This window comes from Herpailurus yagouaroundi, unplaced genomic scaffold (assembly GCF_014898765.1).
Source record: "Herpailurus yagouaroundi ecotype Mexico unplaced genomic scaffold, PumYag 254, whole genome shotgun sequence".
Lineage (NCBI taxonomy): Eukaryota > Metazoa > Chordata > Mammalia > Carnivora > Felidae > Herpailurus > Herpailurus yagouaroundi.
The window spans coordinates 1218692-1232064 of record NW_024412471.1 but is presented as its reverse complement, the minus strand read 5'-3'; the positions used below and the strand labels follow the sequence as shown (position 1 = coordinate 1232064).

At 45.8% G+C, this 13373-nt stretch overlaps 1 protein-coding gene and 1 long non-coding RNA gene across 4 annotated transcripts in view; one reads left to right on the top strand and one right to left on the bottom strand.

Moving 5' to 3' along the window:
• Nucleotides 1-3678, top strand: part of TUFT1 (tuftelin 1) — a 49711-nt gene extending 46033 nt beyond the window's left edge. Inside the window, exon 11 of the mRNA XM_040461168.1 lies at nucleotides 3481-3678. Within this exon, the coding sequence (XP_040317102.1) occupies nucleotides 3481-3663 (183 nt within the window). The 3' untranslated portion in view covers nucleotides 3664-3678. The remainder of the gene's footprint in view (nucleotides 1-3480) is intronic.
• A 7044-nt stretch (nucleotides 3679-10722) lies between these two features.
• On the bottom strand, nucleotides 10723-12779 carry LOC121021029 (uncharacterized). Of its 3 annotated transcripts, none has more exons than XR_005786396.1 (3): nucleotides 12677-12779; nucleotides 12187-12477; nucleotides 10723-11904 (listed from the first exon to the last, which is right to left on the bottom strand). It is a non-coding gene; the product is annotated as an uncharacterized LOC121021029 (long non-coding RNA). The 3 variants fall into 3 exon arrangements; XR_005786397.1 differs by having other exon boundaries at nucleotides 12187-12417; XR_005786398.1 differs by having other exon boundaries at nucleotides 12187-12347.
• Between the last annotated feature and the right edge of the window lie 594 nt (nucleotides 12780-13373).

Below are 13373 nucleotides of genomic sequence, written 5' to 3'. Positions count from 1 at the left end.
CTCTCACCTCATCCAGGGGCCTGCCCAGAGTTGCCTCACTAGGACCAAAAATGTTCCTGATGCTCTCGTCACTTAGGAATTCACAAAGGTTTCAGGAGCTCTGCATTAGGAACCAGGGCCCAAGACAAATTTTAGAACAAGAAATGTTCCAATGTTCTTATCACTTAGGACACTATAAGCGTTTTAGGAGCTCTGTGCCAGGAACTGTGAGTATGTGTGTGTGTGTATGTATATATGTATGTGTGTGTATATATACATATATATACACACACACCTCACAACTGGTATATAGGACAGACCTCTTTCCTTGGATATATTGTAATCTCAGGGTCAGGAGGACAGAAATAGACTCCCTTCCAAAATCTCTCCCCTATTCACTTTCTCTTTGTAAAGAGAGTCCCTCTCTTCAGTGATTCAGGCTAGAGACTTTAAAGCCATCTTGACCCTTCTTTCCATTTGTCTCTTGTGTCCAGTGGCCAACATTTCCTGATGTTTCCTCATGTGAAAAATCCCTCAGACTTTCCCCTTCTGTGTCCACAACCTTGTCTCAGCCAGTCTTGAAGTCTGGATTGCTGCAGAAGCCAGTGCCTGCTGCTCCCCTACCTTATAGTCTAATCTACCCCAAGCCCATCCTCCTTACCACCATCATTGGAATCTTTCCCCAATACTAGTTTCATCCTACCAGCTGGGGTTATTCAGCAGGACCAAACAAAACAAAACAAAACAAAAACAAACAAACAAACAAAAAACAACAACAAAAAAACGGCTGATGGGAAACAGGACAGTCTCCAGAGATGAACATGTATTCCATGGGAGGAGGGGCAGTTCTCCATCTGGCCCCAAAGAGCAGAGCTCAAATCTGTGGGTGGCTTTGGGGAGAGACAGCCAAGGAACAGAAAGAATGCATTGACAAGGAGAGAGTCGACTGGATTGTTAGGTCCAGTCGGCAAGTTTCCCCGCAGACACCGGTAACAGCCTGTTTGGAAAACACCCTGAAATATAATATACCTAGGAATCACCTTATTTGGAAATGTCAATGATCGACGTGAGGACAATGACCAAATTTTGTGGAGAAATACAGGAAAAGTCAATGAAGAAAAACCTCCCCAGATGGCAAAAGTAAAACTGTAAAGATGTCAATTCTTTCTTAACTTAATTTTGGGCTTTGTGTAATTACAGTGAAAATCCCAATAGAGTCCTTTTAGAATTGGATATAATTATTTTAAAATTTATCTGGAAGAGTAAACAGGGGAGATAGTAAAGAAAGCATTGAAGACAGTGGTTGATTGGGAGGAGGATTAGCCTTGGCAGATAGTAAATCATGATACAGCTTGTACATCAATTTAGCAGACTGGCTAGGTGAAAACAGACCCAATTTTATTTAGCATTTAAAAAGGACAATGTGGGGGCGGGGAGCACCTGGGTGGCTCAGTCGGTTGAGCATCCTTGGCTCAGGTCATGATCTCACAGCTTGTGGGTTCAGGCCCCGCGTCGGGCTCTGTGCTGACAGCTCAGAGCCTGGAGCCTGCTTTGGATCCTGTGTCTCCCTCTCCCTCTGCCCCTAACCCACTTGCATTCATCTCTCTCTCTCAAAAATAAATAAACATTAAAAAAAAATTTTTTTTAAAAAAGGACAATGGGGAGGGGTGCCTGGGTGGCTCAGTCGATTGAGCCTCCCCACTCTTGATTTCGGCTCAGGTCATAATCCCAGGGTCATGGGATTGAGCCCCGTGTTGGACTCCATGCTGAGCGTGGAGCTTAAGATTCTCTCTCTCACTCTCGGGGCATCTGGGTGGCTTAGTCAGTTGAGCATCTGACTTCGGCTCAGGTCATGATATCGTGGTTCGTGAGTTCGAGCCCCGGGTTGGGCTCTGTGCTGACAGCTCAGAGCCTGGAGCCTGCTTCAGATTCTGTGTCTCCTTCTCTCTCTGCCCCTCCCATGCTCACACTCTGTCTTTATCTCTCAAAGACAAATAAACATCTTTTAAAAAATTTAAGATTCTCTCTCTCTCTTTCTCTCCCTCTGCCACTCTCCCCTCTCCCCCCACCCCCCAAAAAAAAGGACTATGGGGAGAAAGGCATTTGAATGGCTGGTTAAAATTTGGGGTGGAAGGATTCTATCCTTAAACAGTACACCTAAATTAAATTCCAAGTGAATTAAAAATCATAAGTTGACTTCAGAAAAACTAGAACCATTTGCAACTACATGGATAGAACTGAAGGGTATTATGCTAAGCGAAATTAGAGAAAGACAAATATCATATGACTTCACTCACATGAAGACTTCAAAAGATGAAACAGATGAACATAAGGGAAGGGAAACAAAAAGGATATAAAAACAGGGAGGGGGACAAAACATAAGAGACTCATAAATATGGAGAACAAACAGAGGGTCACTGGAAGGGGTGTGGGAGGGGGGATGGGCTAAATGAGTAAGGGGCACTAAGGAATCTACTCCTGAAATCATTGTTGCACTATATGCTAATTTGGATGTAAATTAAAAAAAAAAAAGTAGAAAAAATATAATTTAATATCAACTCTGAGAGATCAATTTAGAATTTTAGTACTATAGGTCATGAAGGAATATGTCAGTCGTACCTCAAAAAATTTAATTCACAGAAATGTAAAACTTAAAATGTTATTTATTTGTTGATGTTTATTTATTTTTGAGAGAGAGAGAGGCAGATTGCAAGCAGAGGGAGGGGCAGAGAGAAAAGAAGACACAGAATCTGAAGCAGGCTCCAGGCTCTGAGCTGTCAGCACAGAGCCCGAGGCAGAACCCGAACCCACAAACCATGAGACCATGACCTGAGCCAAAGTTGGTCACTCAACCACCCAGGCTGAGCCACCCAGGCACCCCCCAAAATTTTTTATTTTTGAGAAAGAGAGAGAACGTGGGCAGGGGAGGGGAGGAGAGGGAGGGAGACAGAGTGTCTGAAGCAGGCTCTGTACTGACAGCAAAGAGCCCGATGCAGGGCTTGAACTCACGAACCGTGAGATGGTGACCTGAGCTGAAGTTGGTTGCTTAACTGACTGAGCCACCCAGGCGCCCCCGTATGTATGTATTTTTAAATGCTTATTTATTTTGAGAGAGAGAGCAGGGGAGGGGCAGAGTGAGAGGGAGAAAGAGAATCCCAAGCAGGCTCTGCGCTGTCAGGCCTAGGACTTGAATTCACAATGACCTGAACTGAAATCAAGAGTCAGTTGTTTGAACCACCCAGATGCCCCCATATGTGTATTTATTAAGCTCCTACTGTGTGTAAGGCACAGAGCCTTGGACCGGGGATTCGGGTTGGTGACAACAGTGAGCTAGACCAGCATGGTGGGTGGAATGACAATATGGGTTGCAAGTTCAACTGGCTTAAGCAATAAAGGATCAGTCCTTTCTGGCTCAGGTGACCAAAAGCTCAGGTGAGTGCTCATAGGGTACTTTGGGGTGTCACTAAAGACGACTCATTCTATTTCTTCTCTCTGCACAAGAGTTGTGTTGCGGTGCTTCTCGTAACAGTGTTAAACGGGAAACGACACATCCAACAGCAGAGACAGGTTAAGGACATGAGGACACAGCTACCCTGGAACATTATGCATTCACTACAAATGGCCTTTATGAAGACGATGTCACATCAGGGAGCAGTGCTTAGAATGTTAAGTGACAAAAAGTAGGACACAAAATTATATGGACACTTCCTACAGCTTTGCAAAAGAAAAAAAATGTTTCTAAAAAGACTAGAAATAAATACTCTGAACCACTTACCATGCTAGTGCCGTGTGATTTGTTTTTGTTTGGTTTTTGTTACCTTGACCCTTCATTTTCCAAGTTTCCTATGTGTTTGTTCTTTTCTCTCCAGCAAGGCTGCTTCCCATACTGCCTTCTGCTCAGGCTGGGACCATTCCTGTCCTTGTACATCTGTTGGTGTTATTTCCGTTACCTAGAATGCCTTTCTCTTTTGACCTAGTAACCCATTTGATGTTGACTGATAATTGATACAATGATATTGTGCAGTTTATAGAAGATGTACATGAAAACACTTTTTTTTTAATGTTTATTTATTTTTGAGACAATGAGAGAGACAGAGAGCAAGCAGTGGAGGAGCAGACAGAGGGAGACACAGAATCTGAAGCGGGCTCCAGGCTCTGAGCTGTCAGCCCAGAGCATGACACAGCGCTCGAACTCACAAACCTGATCATGACCTGAGCCGAAGTTGGACGCTTAACCGACTGAGCCATCCAGGCGCCCTACATGAAAACACTTTCTAAAGTGCTTTATAGATGTCAGTTTTTACTGTTAGGAATTAAAAAGGAAGAAGAGGAGGAGGAAGAAAAAAAAAACCCTATTATTTGCACTGCACTGTGCCAGGTGCTAAGGGAGATCAGAACGGACAAATCCAGAACAGAACTGTGGCCTCCAGAAGCTTACAGTCTTGTCAGGTGGGTGGGGGGAAAACAACACGTGGATGCTCACCTGAGAGAGGTGAGTAGTGCTGTGAGAGAAGAGGTGGGGCAGTATGTGGGGTTAGAAGCAGGCCCAGGAGAAAGGGCGAGAAGAAAGCCCGAGTTGGAAATAATCAGCCTGTGTGGGGGTTGGTGAGTGCAGCTGAAAAGTCCTCCTGGAAAGTAGTGGAGAGGGGAGGCAGGGGGAAATAGGGTGGGTCTGGTGGACTCTAATCTTGACAGCAACAGTTCTCCAATGGAGTTTGTTTTTTTTTTTTTTTTTTTAACTAGCATGTAGGTTCTTGGGGGGCAGGGATCTTCTCGTGTGTCTGGTTCAACACCAAATCCCTAGTGCATAGAGGAGTGGTACCTGGCCCAGTAGATGCTCAAAAAATACTGGTTAAAGGGAAGCTGGAATGAAGGCTAATCCCAAAGAGGTGGATGATGCAGATTGAAAAGGTAAAGGCTGGCAGCAAAGAGACAGGTTAGCTGACTGTTAGGGCACCTCCAGACATGAAGTAATGAGAAACTGACCTGGGGTAGTGGCCACGGAACCGAAAAGTAAGGGACTGGTATGAATCAGTTTGGAAAGAATGGTTATGTCTTGGTGACTGACCAAATGAACACAGGACATAGAAAGGAATCAAAGATAACATCAAGGAAATTCGCTCGTGCTTCAAGCCTTCCAGGAGGGCTTCCCAGAATTCTCAAGCCTGGGCTGTGTGTTCCCTTTCTGAACTCAACACAAATAATCTGTATTACCCCATTTTGGGGCATAAACATTATAATCCAGACTTTGCAGGGTGCCTGGGTGGCTCAGTCAGTTGAGTGTCCGACTTCGGCTCAGGTCATGATCTCATGGCTCGTGAGTTCGAGCCCCCCGCATCCGGCTCTGTGCTGACAGCTCAGAGCCTGGAGCCGGCTTCAGATTCTGTGTCTCCCTCTCTGCCCATAACCCACTCGCATTCTGTCTTTGTTTCTCTCAAAAATAAATGAACATCAGAAACAAATTATAATCCAGACTTGGGTTTGTTTCCCCAACTAGACTGCAGGCTTTTAAAGGTCAGAGGTATCTTCAGTCCCCACAATGCCTGGTCCTACCACTGCCACATAGTACATGCTCACGAAGTCCTCACTGCTTTAGAAGAAACCCGTATTTGCCTCTGTGCTGAAGAGAGCCCTTTACTTTTGTTTTGTTTTGTTAAATTGTTTTCATCTTCTGTCTTAGTTGTTTCCAGGGAGTAAGGAGGAGGCACATCCTGAATACTAATACTCATGTCCTCATGGAATAGTCCCCGTGGAAGAGTCAAGTACCAACTATTAGCACTGCCACCAACAATGAATAATTTCATTCATTCATTTGTTCTTATGTTGGGTTAGTCAGAGGCTAACTAGTGTAGCATGGAGCCTACACTCAGCATGGACTTTGGGTCTTGCTTATAATCTTAGATCTGTCACTTATTGGCCATGCTGGCTTGGAAAAGTTATTTAACCTCTCCTAGCTTTAGTTTACTCATCCATAAAATCAAGATGATAACGTCTACCTAATAACATTTGCTGAGTGCTTACAGTGTGCACTGCCATTTAAATCCCACTTTACAGATGAGGAAATGGATACACGGAGAGTAAGGATGCATAGATAGGAAGTGTAGAACCAGGAGGTGGTCATAGGCGATCTGATCCCATGGCTCTTGTGCTTAGTGTGGTGCTTTATAACCTCACGGGTGTGGCGGTGGTCAGCACAAGGCCATATGGAAGGATCACGTGTAATGTGTCTGGTACACAGCAGGTACTGAATATGCTAATTATTGTTAGCAAATATTTTTGAGCATCTAATATGTCAAAAGTATAGAGTTAAGCTTTGGGGATGAACAGAGATACAGACTCTGCCCTCAAGTCACTCCCAGTACGTTAGTCCCACCAGATATTTTGGGCCAAGAGGCAAACAGACAATCATAAACTAGCACTGCTAAAAGAAACCACAGAAGGCATAGCACTTCCTCACTTTACAAGTAAGGAAGTCGAGGCCCAAAGGTGGGGGTGAGGGGGTGAGTGACTCAAGGTAGAAGCTTGGACAAGAATCTAGATCTCCAGGGGGTGCCTGGGTGGCTCAGTCGGTTGGGCCTCCACTCAGGTCATGATCTTGTGGTCCGTGGGTTTGAGCCCCGCGTCGGGCTCTGTGCTGACAGCTCAGAACCTGGAGCCTGTTTCAGATTCTGGGTCTCCCTCTCTCTCTGCCCCTCCTCCACTCGCTCTCACTCTCTCTCTCAAAAATAAACATTAAAAAAAAAAAAACAACCAAGAATCTAGATCTACACCAGAATGCTGTGTCCTAGGTATAAGAAAGTGCTCCAAAAAGGAGGAGATGGTCCTTATCCAAGGCCTATGTGCACTTACAAAGCAGCTTTCCTTGGGGAGCAGCAGATGGGGAGGGGGTTGCTGACAGGTGGAGAGAAGCCCACCAGATTTCTCTGCACATCTGGCTCCCCAAGTCTGCAACTCTTCAGTATCATTGTGTCTAAAACTTCCTCTTCCCTCCTTGTTTTCCAGTGAGGATGGAGGTCCCATTCCAAGCTACTTTTCTCACTAGGATGTGTCCTTGGCTAAATGATGGAATCTCTCTCATTTTGGGGGTCCTTCTCTTAAAAAAAAAACATAAAAACTGGTGGCTGGACTAGGGTCCCTTCCAGCTCTAAAATGACATGAGTCTGGGGTGCTTGGATGGCTCAGTTGGTTGAGCATCTGACTCCAGCTCAGGTCATGGTCTCCCCGTTCATGGGTTCGAGCCCCACGGCCACCTTTGCACTGACAGCCCAGAGCTTGCTTCAGAATCTCTGTCTCCTTCTCTCCCTGCCCCTCCCACACTCAGCGTGGGCACACATGCTCTCTCAAAAATAAACATTAAAAAAATTTTTTTAAATGACCTGGGTCTTGTGGGGAATGCCTTCAGAGCATATTTACTCAGCTGGCTAACCTGAAAATTAGAGGATTTTTTGTTTGCCAAGGGGAGGTCCCGCCGCACCCTAGGTTGCGGCCACCAGAGGGCAGCAGCAGGGCCTTGAGCACCTGGGCAGGTGGCCACGTCGGGGGGCTGGCAAGGGGGGGGGGGAGGCCTACAGGAAGAGAAGCAGGCTTTCTCCTCCAACGTCGCCTGGGGCCCTGAAGTTTTCCTGCTGTGAATGCCAAACTCACTTCTTTAGCAAAGGGCTGCCAGCCAGGTTGGGATGAGACGAGGCAGCGGTGTTGCAAATTAAGTCTAGCACCAAAAAGATAAAAGACCAAGCCTAAAAAAGAAATTGAATTCTAGGAAAGTAAATATTTTATGAAAAATTGAAAATGTATCGCTGTCCTCGTTTAAATTGCCTACAGCTCACATCATCAGAGACAGAGCTTTGAGAAGAGCCGGGAGCATTTTACAGGCTGGTAGGAAGTTTGGCAGGCTAAAAGGCGATTTTAAAAACTCATTTGTAAGGCTCGTGTGTTAGACCAGTAGTATTTCCTAGAGCTACTTGAGAAGTGTCCGTTTCTTTTGCTCATGTTTAGCAAGCCCTTACTCAGGAAAGAATTGGTTCTGGAAGTTTCTGAAAAGCCAACACTGTTCTGTTTTGTTTTCAGAGGGGAAAATAGCCCAAATTACCATGTGTCTATTGCATGAAAAGCACCAGACTGGGTGCCTTAAGGTGTGGAAAGGAGAGGAAGCCCAGTGAGGTGAGGTGTGCTGGGCACTGGCACCGGCCCATCCCCTCCAGAGTTCCAATCAGCAATAATCACACTCCAGATCATCACAAAAGCCCATAGGGTCCAGATGACATATCCAAGGGCCTTTCAATTACATAATAGACCTTGATTCCTTGAGAAGCCAGTTCCCATTAGATTATAGTCTTGCAAAAGTTCTAGAATACCAAGAACCAAGACTTAAGGATATGAACTTTATATAGAAAGATAACCTTGCTCACCTACTGGCAATAGAACTGGTGCTTCAATTTCTTGTTGCCCCCACCCTCAGGGCCATGGAGGAGTGACGGTAGGGATTGAGCTGTCCCTGAAGGGAGCTGTGGAGCACTTGCCTGGTTTCAGGAGCTAAATGAAGAGGACTGATGGCTAATGTTCAATGTTTGTGCTTTGGAGGGCACACAGCATTCACAGCTTGATGGAGGCCATTTGCCCAGAATTTATTTTAGTTATGGAAGATTACACATAAGGAGAAAATTGTCTGATCACGTCTCTGGGACATGAATTTAAGGGAATGGTGGGTGCTCTCTGTTGAAGATCTTCAAACTTTGTTTTTTGGAAAAGACTGAAGTGAGTAGGTTAAATATGAACAGAGACTCCGGGTTTCAAGTCTATGTAACAGAACTGCTCAGCTCCAGGGATTGGACATGGGGTTGGGCTTTGGTAGCTTCCGGTGGAAGATGTGGCCCTCCATGAATGGGTGTTGGGGTTGGATGCCCAGCTGCCGCTTCTCTGCACAGCTCCTCACAGCTTTGCCTCATTTGCAAACATCTGAGGGATTAGTTAATATTAGTAGATATGTGTTGTCAGTAAATAGACTTTGTGAGAGCTGCCAGCACCTGCTGGTGCTAAGTGCTCATGTGACTCACTGGCTCCGAGTCTTCCTCTCTGCCTCCTTGTCTCAAAGGCTCTTGGCGCAGATGTGGGGAGAGCCAGTTGTACTGAAAGAGGACTAGAAGAAAGGTCCTGGTAACCTTCACCATGCTTGAAGAAGCCAAGAAGAAGCCTCATGAAGAGGCCATGTATGGGAGTCAGGCCAAAAGCTGAAGTCCCAGCAGACAGCTAGCCTCTGTTGCCAGGACTAAGACATTCCTAGATGACCTCTGCTTTCAAACCACCCTAGCTTTCAAGGCTTCTCAGCGGAAGCCCTAGGCACCACGGGACTGAGACCAGTCATCTCTATGTGTTCTATCTGCATTCCTGACCTGCAGGGTCTGTGAGCGTAATAAAATGATGGTTTCTTGCCACTAAGTTTTGGGATGATTTGTTATGCAGCTACGGTTAACAGGGATACCCAGTGTCATCCTTAGTTACGTAAACCAATCGATTCTCTTTGTGGCTTAAGCTGGTTTGAACTGAGTTTCTGTCCCTTGCAACTAAAGGAATCTTGAAGAAACCCTCTAGTCTGTACATATGATCAACTGTTGCAAATCAGTTACTCAATTTACCAAAAAAGTAATTTTTCATGTGGTCTTCATGGAAAAAGTACAGGAAAAATAGTGAGGAGGAGAGTCAGAATGAGGGAAAGGGTCTAAGAAAAAGGGCCTTCTTTTTGTTTTCTTCAACCCGTGAATTCATGGGTTGCCTTAGTGCCTCATTTAACCCATTTAATATTTTTTCTGAGCGGTGAGTTCTGGCCTCAGAACTGCTGAGTGACTTTGACAAGTCATGGTACTTTGCTGGGTCTATTTCTTTTTTTAGAGGGTGGTAGTGGAGGGAGCTATTCCTTCATCCTCAAAATGAGGGAATGGGGCTAGCTGTGGTATTTATTAATATATCTAATGATAACTATCCAGTTATCAGTTTACGTGTTTCCCACACATTCCTCATTTTGCCCCACCACATCCCTACGCAGCACACGTTATCAGCCACTTTATGGTTCTTTCCTGGACTAAGATTCCATCAATACTTTCTCTTGTGCCTTTCACTCTCCTACCCTCTGAGAACACAAGTCACGTGTGACAGGTTCCTTGTTTTCAAGAAGCTTCTGTTCAGATTGGAAAGGTAAAGCTAGACTAGACATTAAATTATTATGGTCTGAACGGAGGGACACACGATAATGCAATAGGAGCTATGTTTGTTACCTGCCACGTAACAAATGACCACAAACTTGGCAGCTTAAAACAACACACATTTGTTATTTCATAGTTTTTGTGGGTGAGGAGTCTGGGTTCAATTTAGCCAAGTCCCCTGTGGCGTCTCACAAGCCTGCAGTCAAGATGCTGGCGTGGCTCTGTTTCTTACTGGAGCCCAGGATCTTCTCCCAAGCTGATGCAGGTATTGGCAGAATTTCTTCCAGACACCGGACTGAGGGTCCTGTTTTCTTGCTGTCAGCTAGGGGCGAGTCTCAGCTCCCAGAGGCCCCTGCTGCTCCCTGCCATGGGTCTTCTCCATAAGCAAATCACAACATGGCAGCTTTCTTCCTCAGAGCCAGCAGGAGACTCTCTGACCCCAGTCTCCTAAGAAGTGTTATATAATGTAACTGTCATCATAGGAGTGACACACATCACCTTTGTCATGTTCTATTGCCTAAAAGCAAGCCACAAGTCCTGCCCCCCCCCGCCCCCCGCAGTGGGAGATTATACGAGTGTGTGACTCTCGGGAAGGTGTGTGTGTGTGTGTGTGTGTGTGTGTGTGTGTGAGATGTCACTGGAAGGTGTATTTGCCACAGGAATCTAAAAAAAAAAAAAAGAGAAGTCAGAGTGAATTGGAATCCTCAGGGGAGGCTTTACTGAGGGATTTAAGCAAGAGCTTGAAGGAGTAGAATTTAGACCAGCAAAGAGGAAAAGAGGTGGGCCATCTAGGATCAAAGGACTATACACAAACAAAGGTTTGAAGGTGGGGTTGGGGAGAACCAGCAGGTTGGGAGAACCTGCTGACTTTGTACATCATAAAGGGTAGGAGGAACTTTTTTTTTCTTTAACCAAAAGAAAGCTGGGTAGTGAAGAGAGTCCTGGCCATGGTGTCAGAAAATCTGGGTTCAGTACTGCTATCAACTAGCAGTTTATAGTGGGGCCAGCTGGTTAGCTGAGCCTGGTTTCCAGTAGGTACTTCTATTTACCTTGCTATTGGGAGGACCACGTAAACTCTTGGGTTGGAAGTGCTCTGCAAACGGTCTGGGTCCCATTTCCAAAGGCAGCTTCGGTGAGTTCCAAGACCCCACTCTCTCCTAGCCCCCTAACCCCCATCCCCCGCTCTGGGAATCCTCTTTCTCAGTCCGTCACCAGGTCTCTTTCCTCTTTAAGTCTCCTGACCGGCTAGAGGGGGCAACATTCCAGGTTTCGGACTTGGCACCCTTCTCACTTTGTTACCCGCTCTGTTTTGGTGCATCATCCACCACCCCCTACCACCTGGCGCCCACGCTCACCAATCCATGCTCGGGCCAGACCCCTTCCCCAGCGCGATTCACGTGTCCACCCAATTAGTCATCCATCCTGCCTGGATCTCCCCCAAACCCCTCCAATCCACACCCGGAACTGAATTTCTTGTCCTCCCCGCTGGCCTCTTCCTCTTCCCTCGGTCTTGGGCAATCACACCGCCAAGTCAAGGCTTTTAGGCCATTCTTTCCTGCCCCGCCCTCACAGAGGGGCTCGGAGGGGAGCCAAGCGCCTTCCGCCCCGGGGGCCTCCTCCCACCACCCTTGCCCAAGACTCGATCTCGTCAATTCTCGCGGGAATCACGCCACCAACTTCTCAGTCGGTACGACCTCGTTTTGTTCACGCTTCCTGCAGGATGAACATTCTGAAACACAAATATAGTAATATGTCTGCTCTGCTTAAAAGTATTCAGAGGCCCCTTAAATACTGGGGAATGAAGTTCGAACTCTTGGACACGATGATCAATATCTGAATACCTCCTTTTATTCTGGCCCACCTGCCCCGTCCCCTCGGCCGCAGTCCTACCGAACTGCCGGCGGCTTTCACTCTGCACCCTGCTCTTTCAAATCTCTGTTTGAACGCACTGTTCCCCCGGTCAGAAGTGCCCTTCCCCACCATCCTTCTCTGCGTTACTAACCCTTCTTACCCATGATTACTCAGTTTAGCGGTTCCGTTTTGAAGGCCCCGCTCCTATGGGCACTCTTGCCAGCTGTGCAGGTCTCTGTATCACAGCTCTCATTACTCCAGAGACCCAAGGCCAGTGTTGTAATTTCTTCTTTAGCTGTCTCTCTTGCTACATAGTGAGTTCTTGAGAGGAGTAATGGTGTCTTCGTTTATTTTGATGTTCTGATCACCTTTTCTTCCAATCTCATCCTTTCTACATATTTTATGTATTTATTTTTTGAATAGGCAACACATTCATCTAAAAATTCCAAAGCTACAAAAAACTATATAATGAAAAGTTTCCCTCCAACCCGTCCCCACCCCAGCTGCCCAGTCCCCTTCCCCAGAGGCAATCAATATTAGCAGTTTCTGGTGAATACTTCCAGAGATACAAATACTTCCACAGATGAAAACATACCTATGGTGCCCCTTTTATACCAAAATGGTGTCATGTTCTACAGGCTGTGCTGTACCTTGTTTCCACTTATGTACTGTACCCACCAGATCATTTCAGTACCTAAGGAGCTTCCTTATTCTTTATTTACAGTTTTCAATTTTCCATTGTGGTTGTATCCTAAGTTAACACATAAACATTAGGTTATTTCCAGTCTTTTGCAAATACAGATAATACTGCAACGACTATCTTCACACAAATGTCACTTCACACATGTAGAAGTTGGACCTTAGAATGAATTCCTAGAAGTGGACTTGCCAGATCAAAGCGTGTGTGCATTTGTGAGTTTCGCCATGTCATATTGCCCTTCATGGAGTTTAGATACCATCTGACTTATCTTTGTATCCCTAGCCACTATTAGAGAGTCTAGAACTCTCTAATCACAACATGGCAGCTTTGTAATGCTGTGTTGCTGTAATAGTTGTGTAACTATTGACACTCTTCTTCATTAGCTTGGTTATAAAATAAGGTCATACTAACTTTTATGTTCTTTTTTAAAAAAAATTTTTTTAACGTTTATTTATTTTTTGAGACAGAGAGAGACAGATCATTAACGGAGGAGGGTCAGAGAGAGAGGGAGACACAGAATCTGAAACAGGCTCCAGGCTCCGAGCTGTCAGCACAGCGCTCCACACAGGGCTCGAACTCACAGGCCACAAGATCATGACGTGAGCCAAAGTCGGATGCTCAACAGACTGAGCCACCCAGGCACCCCT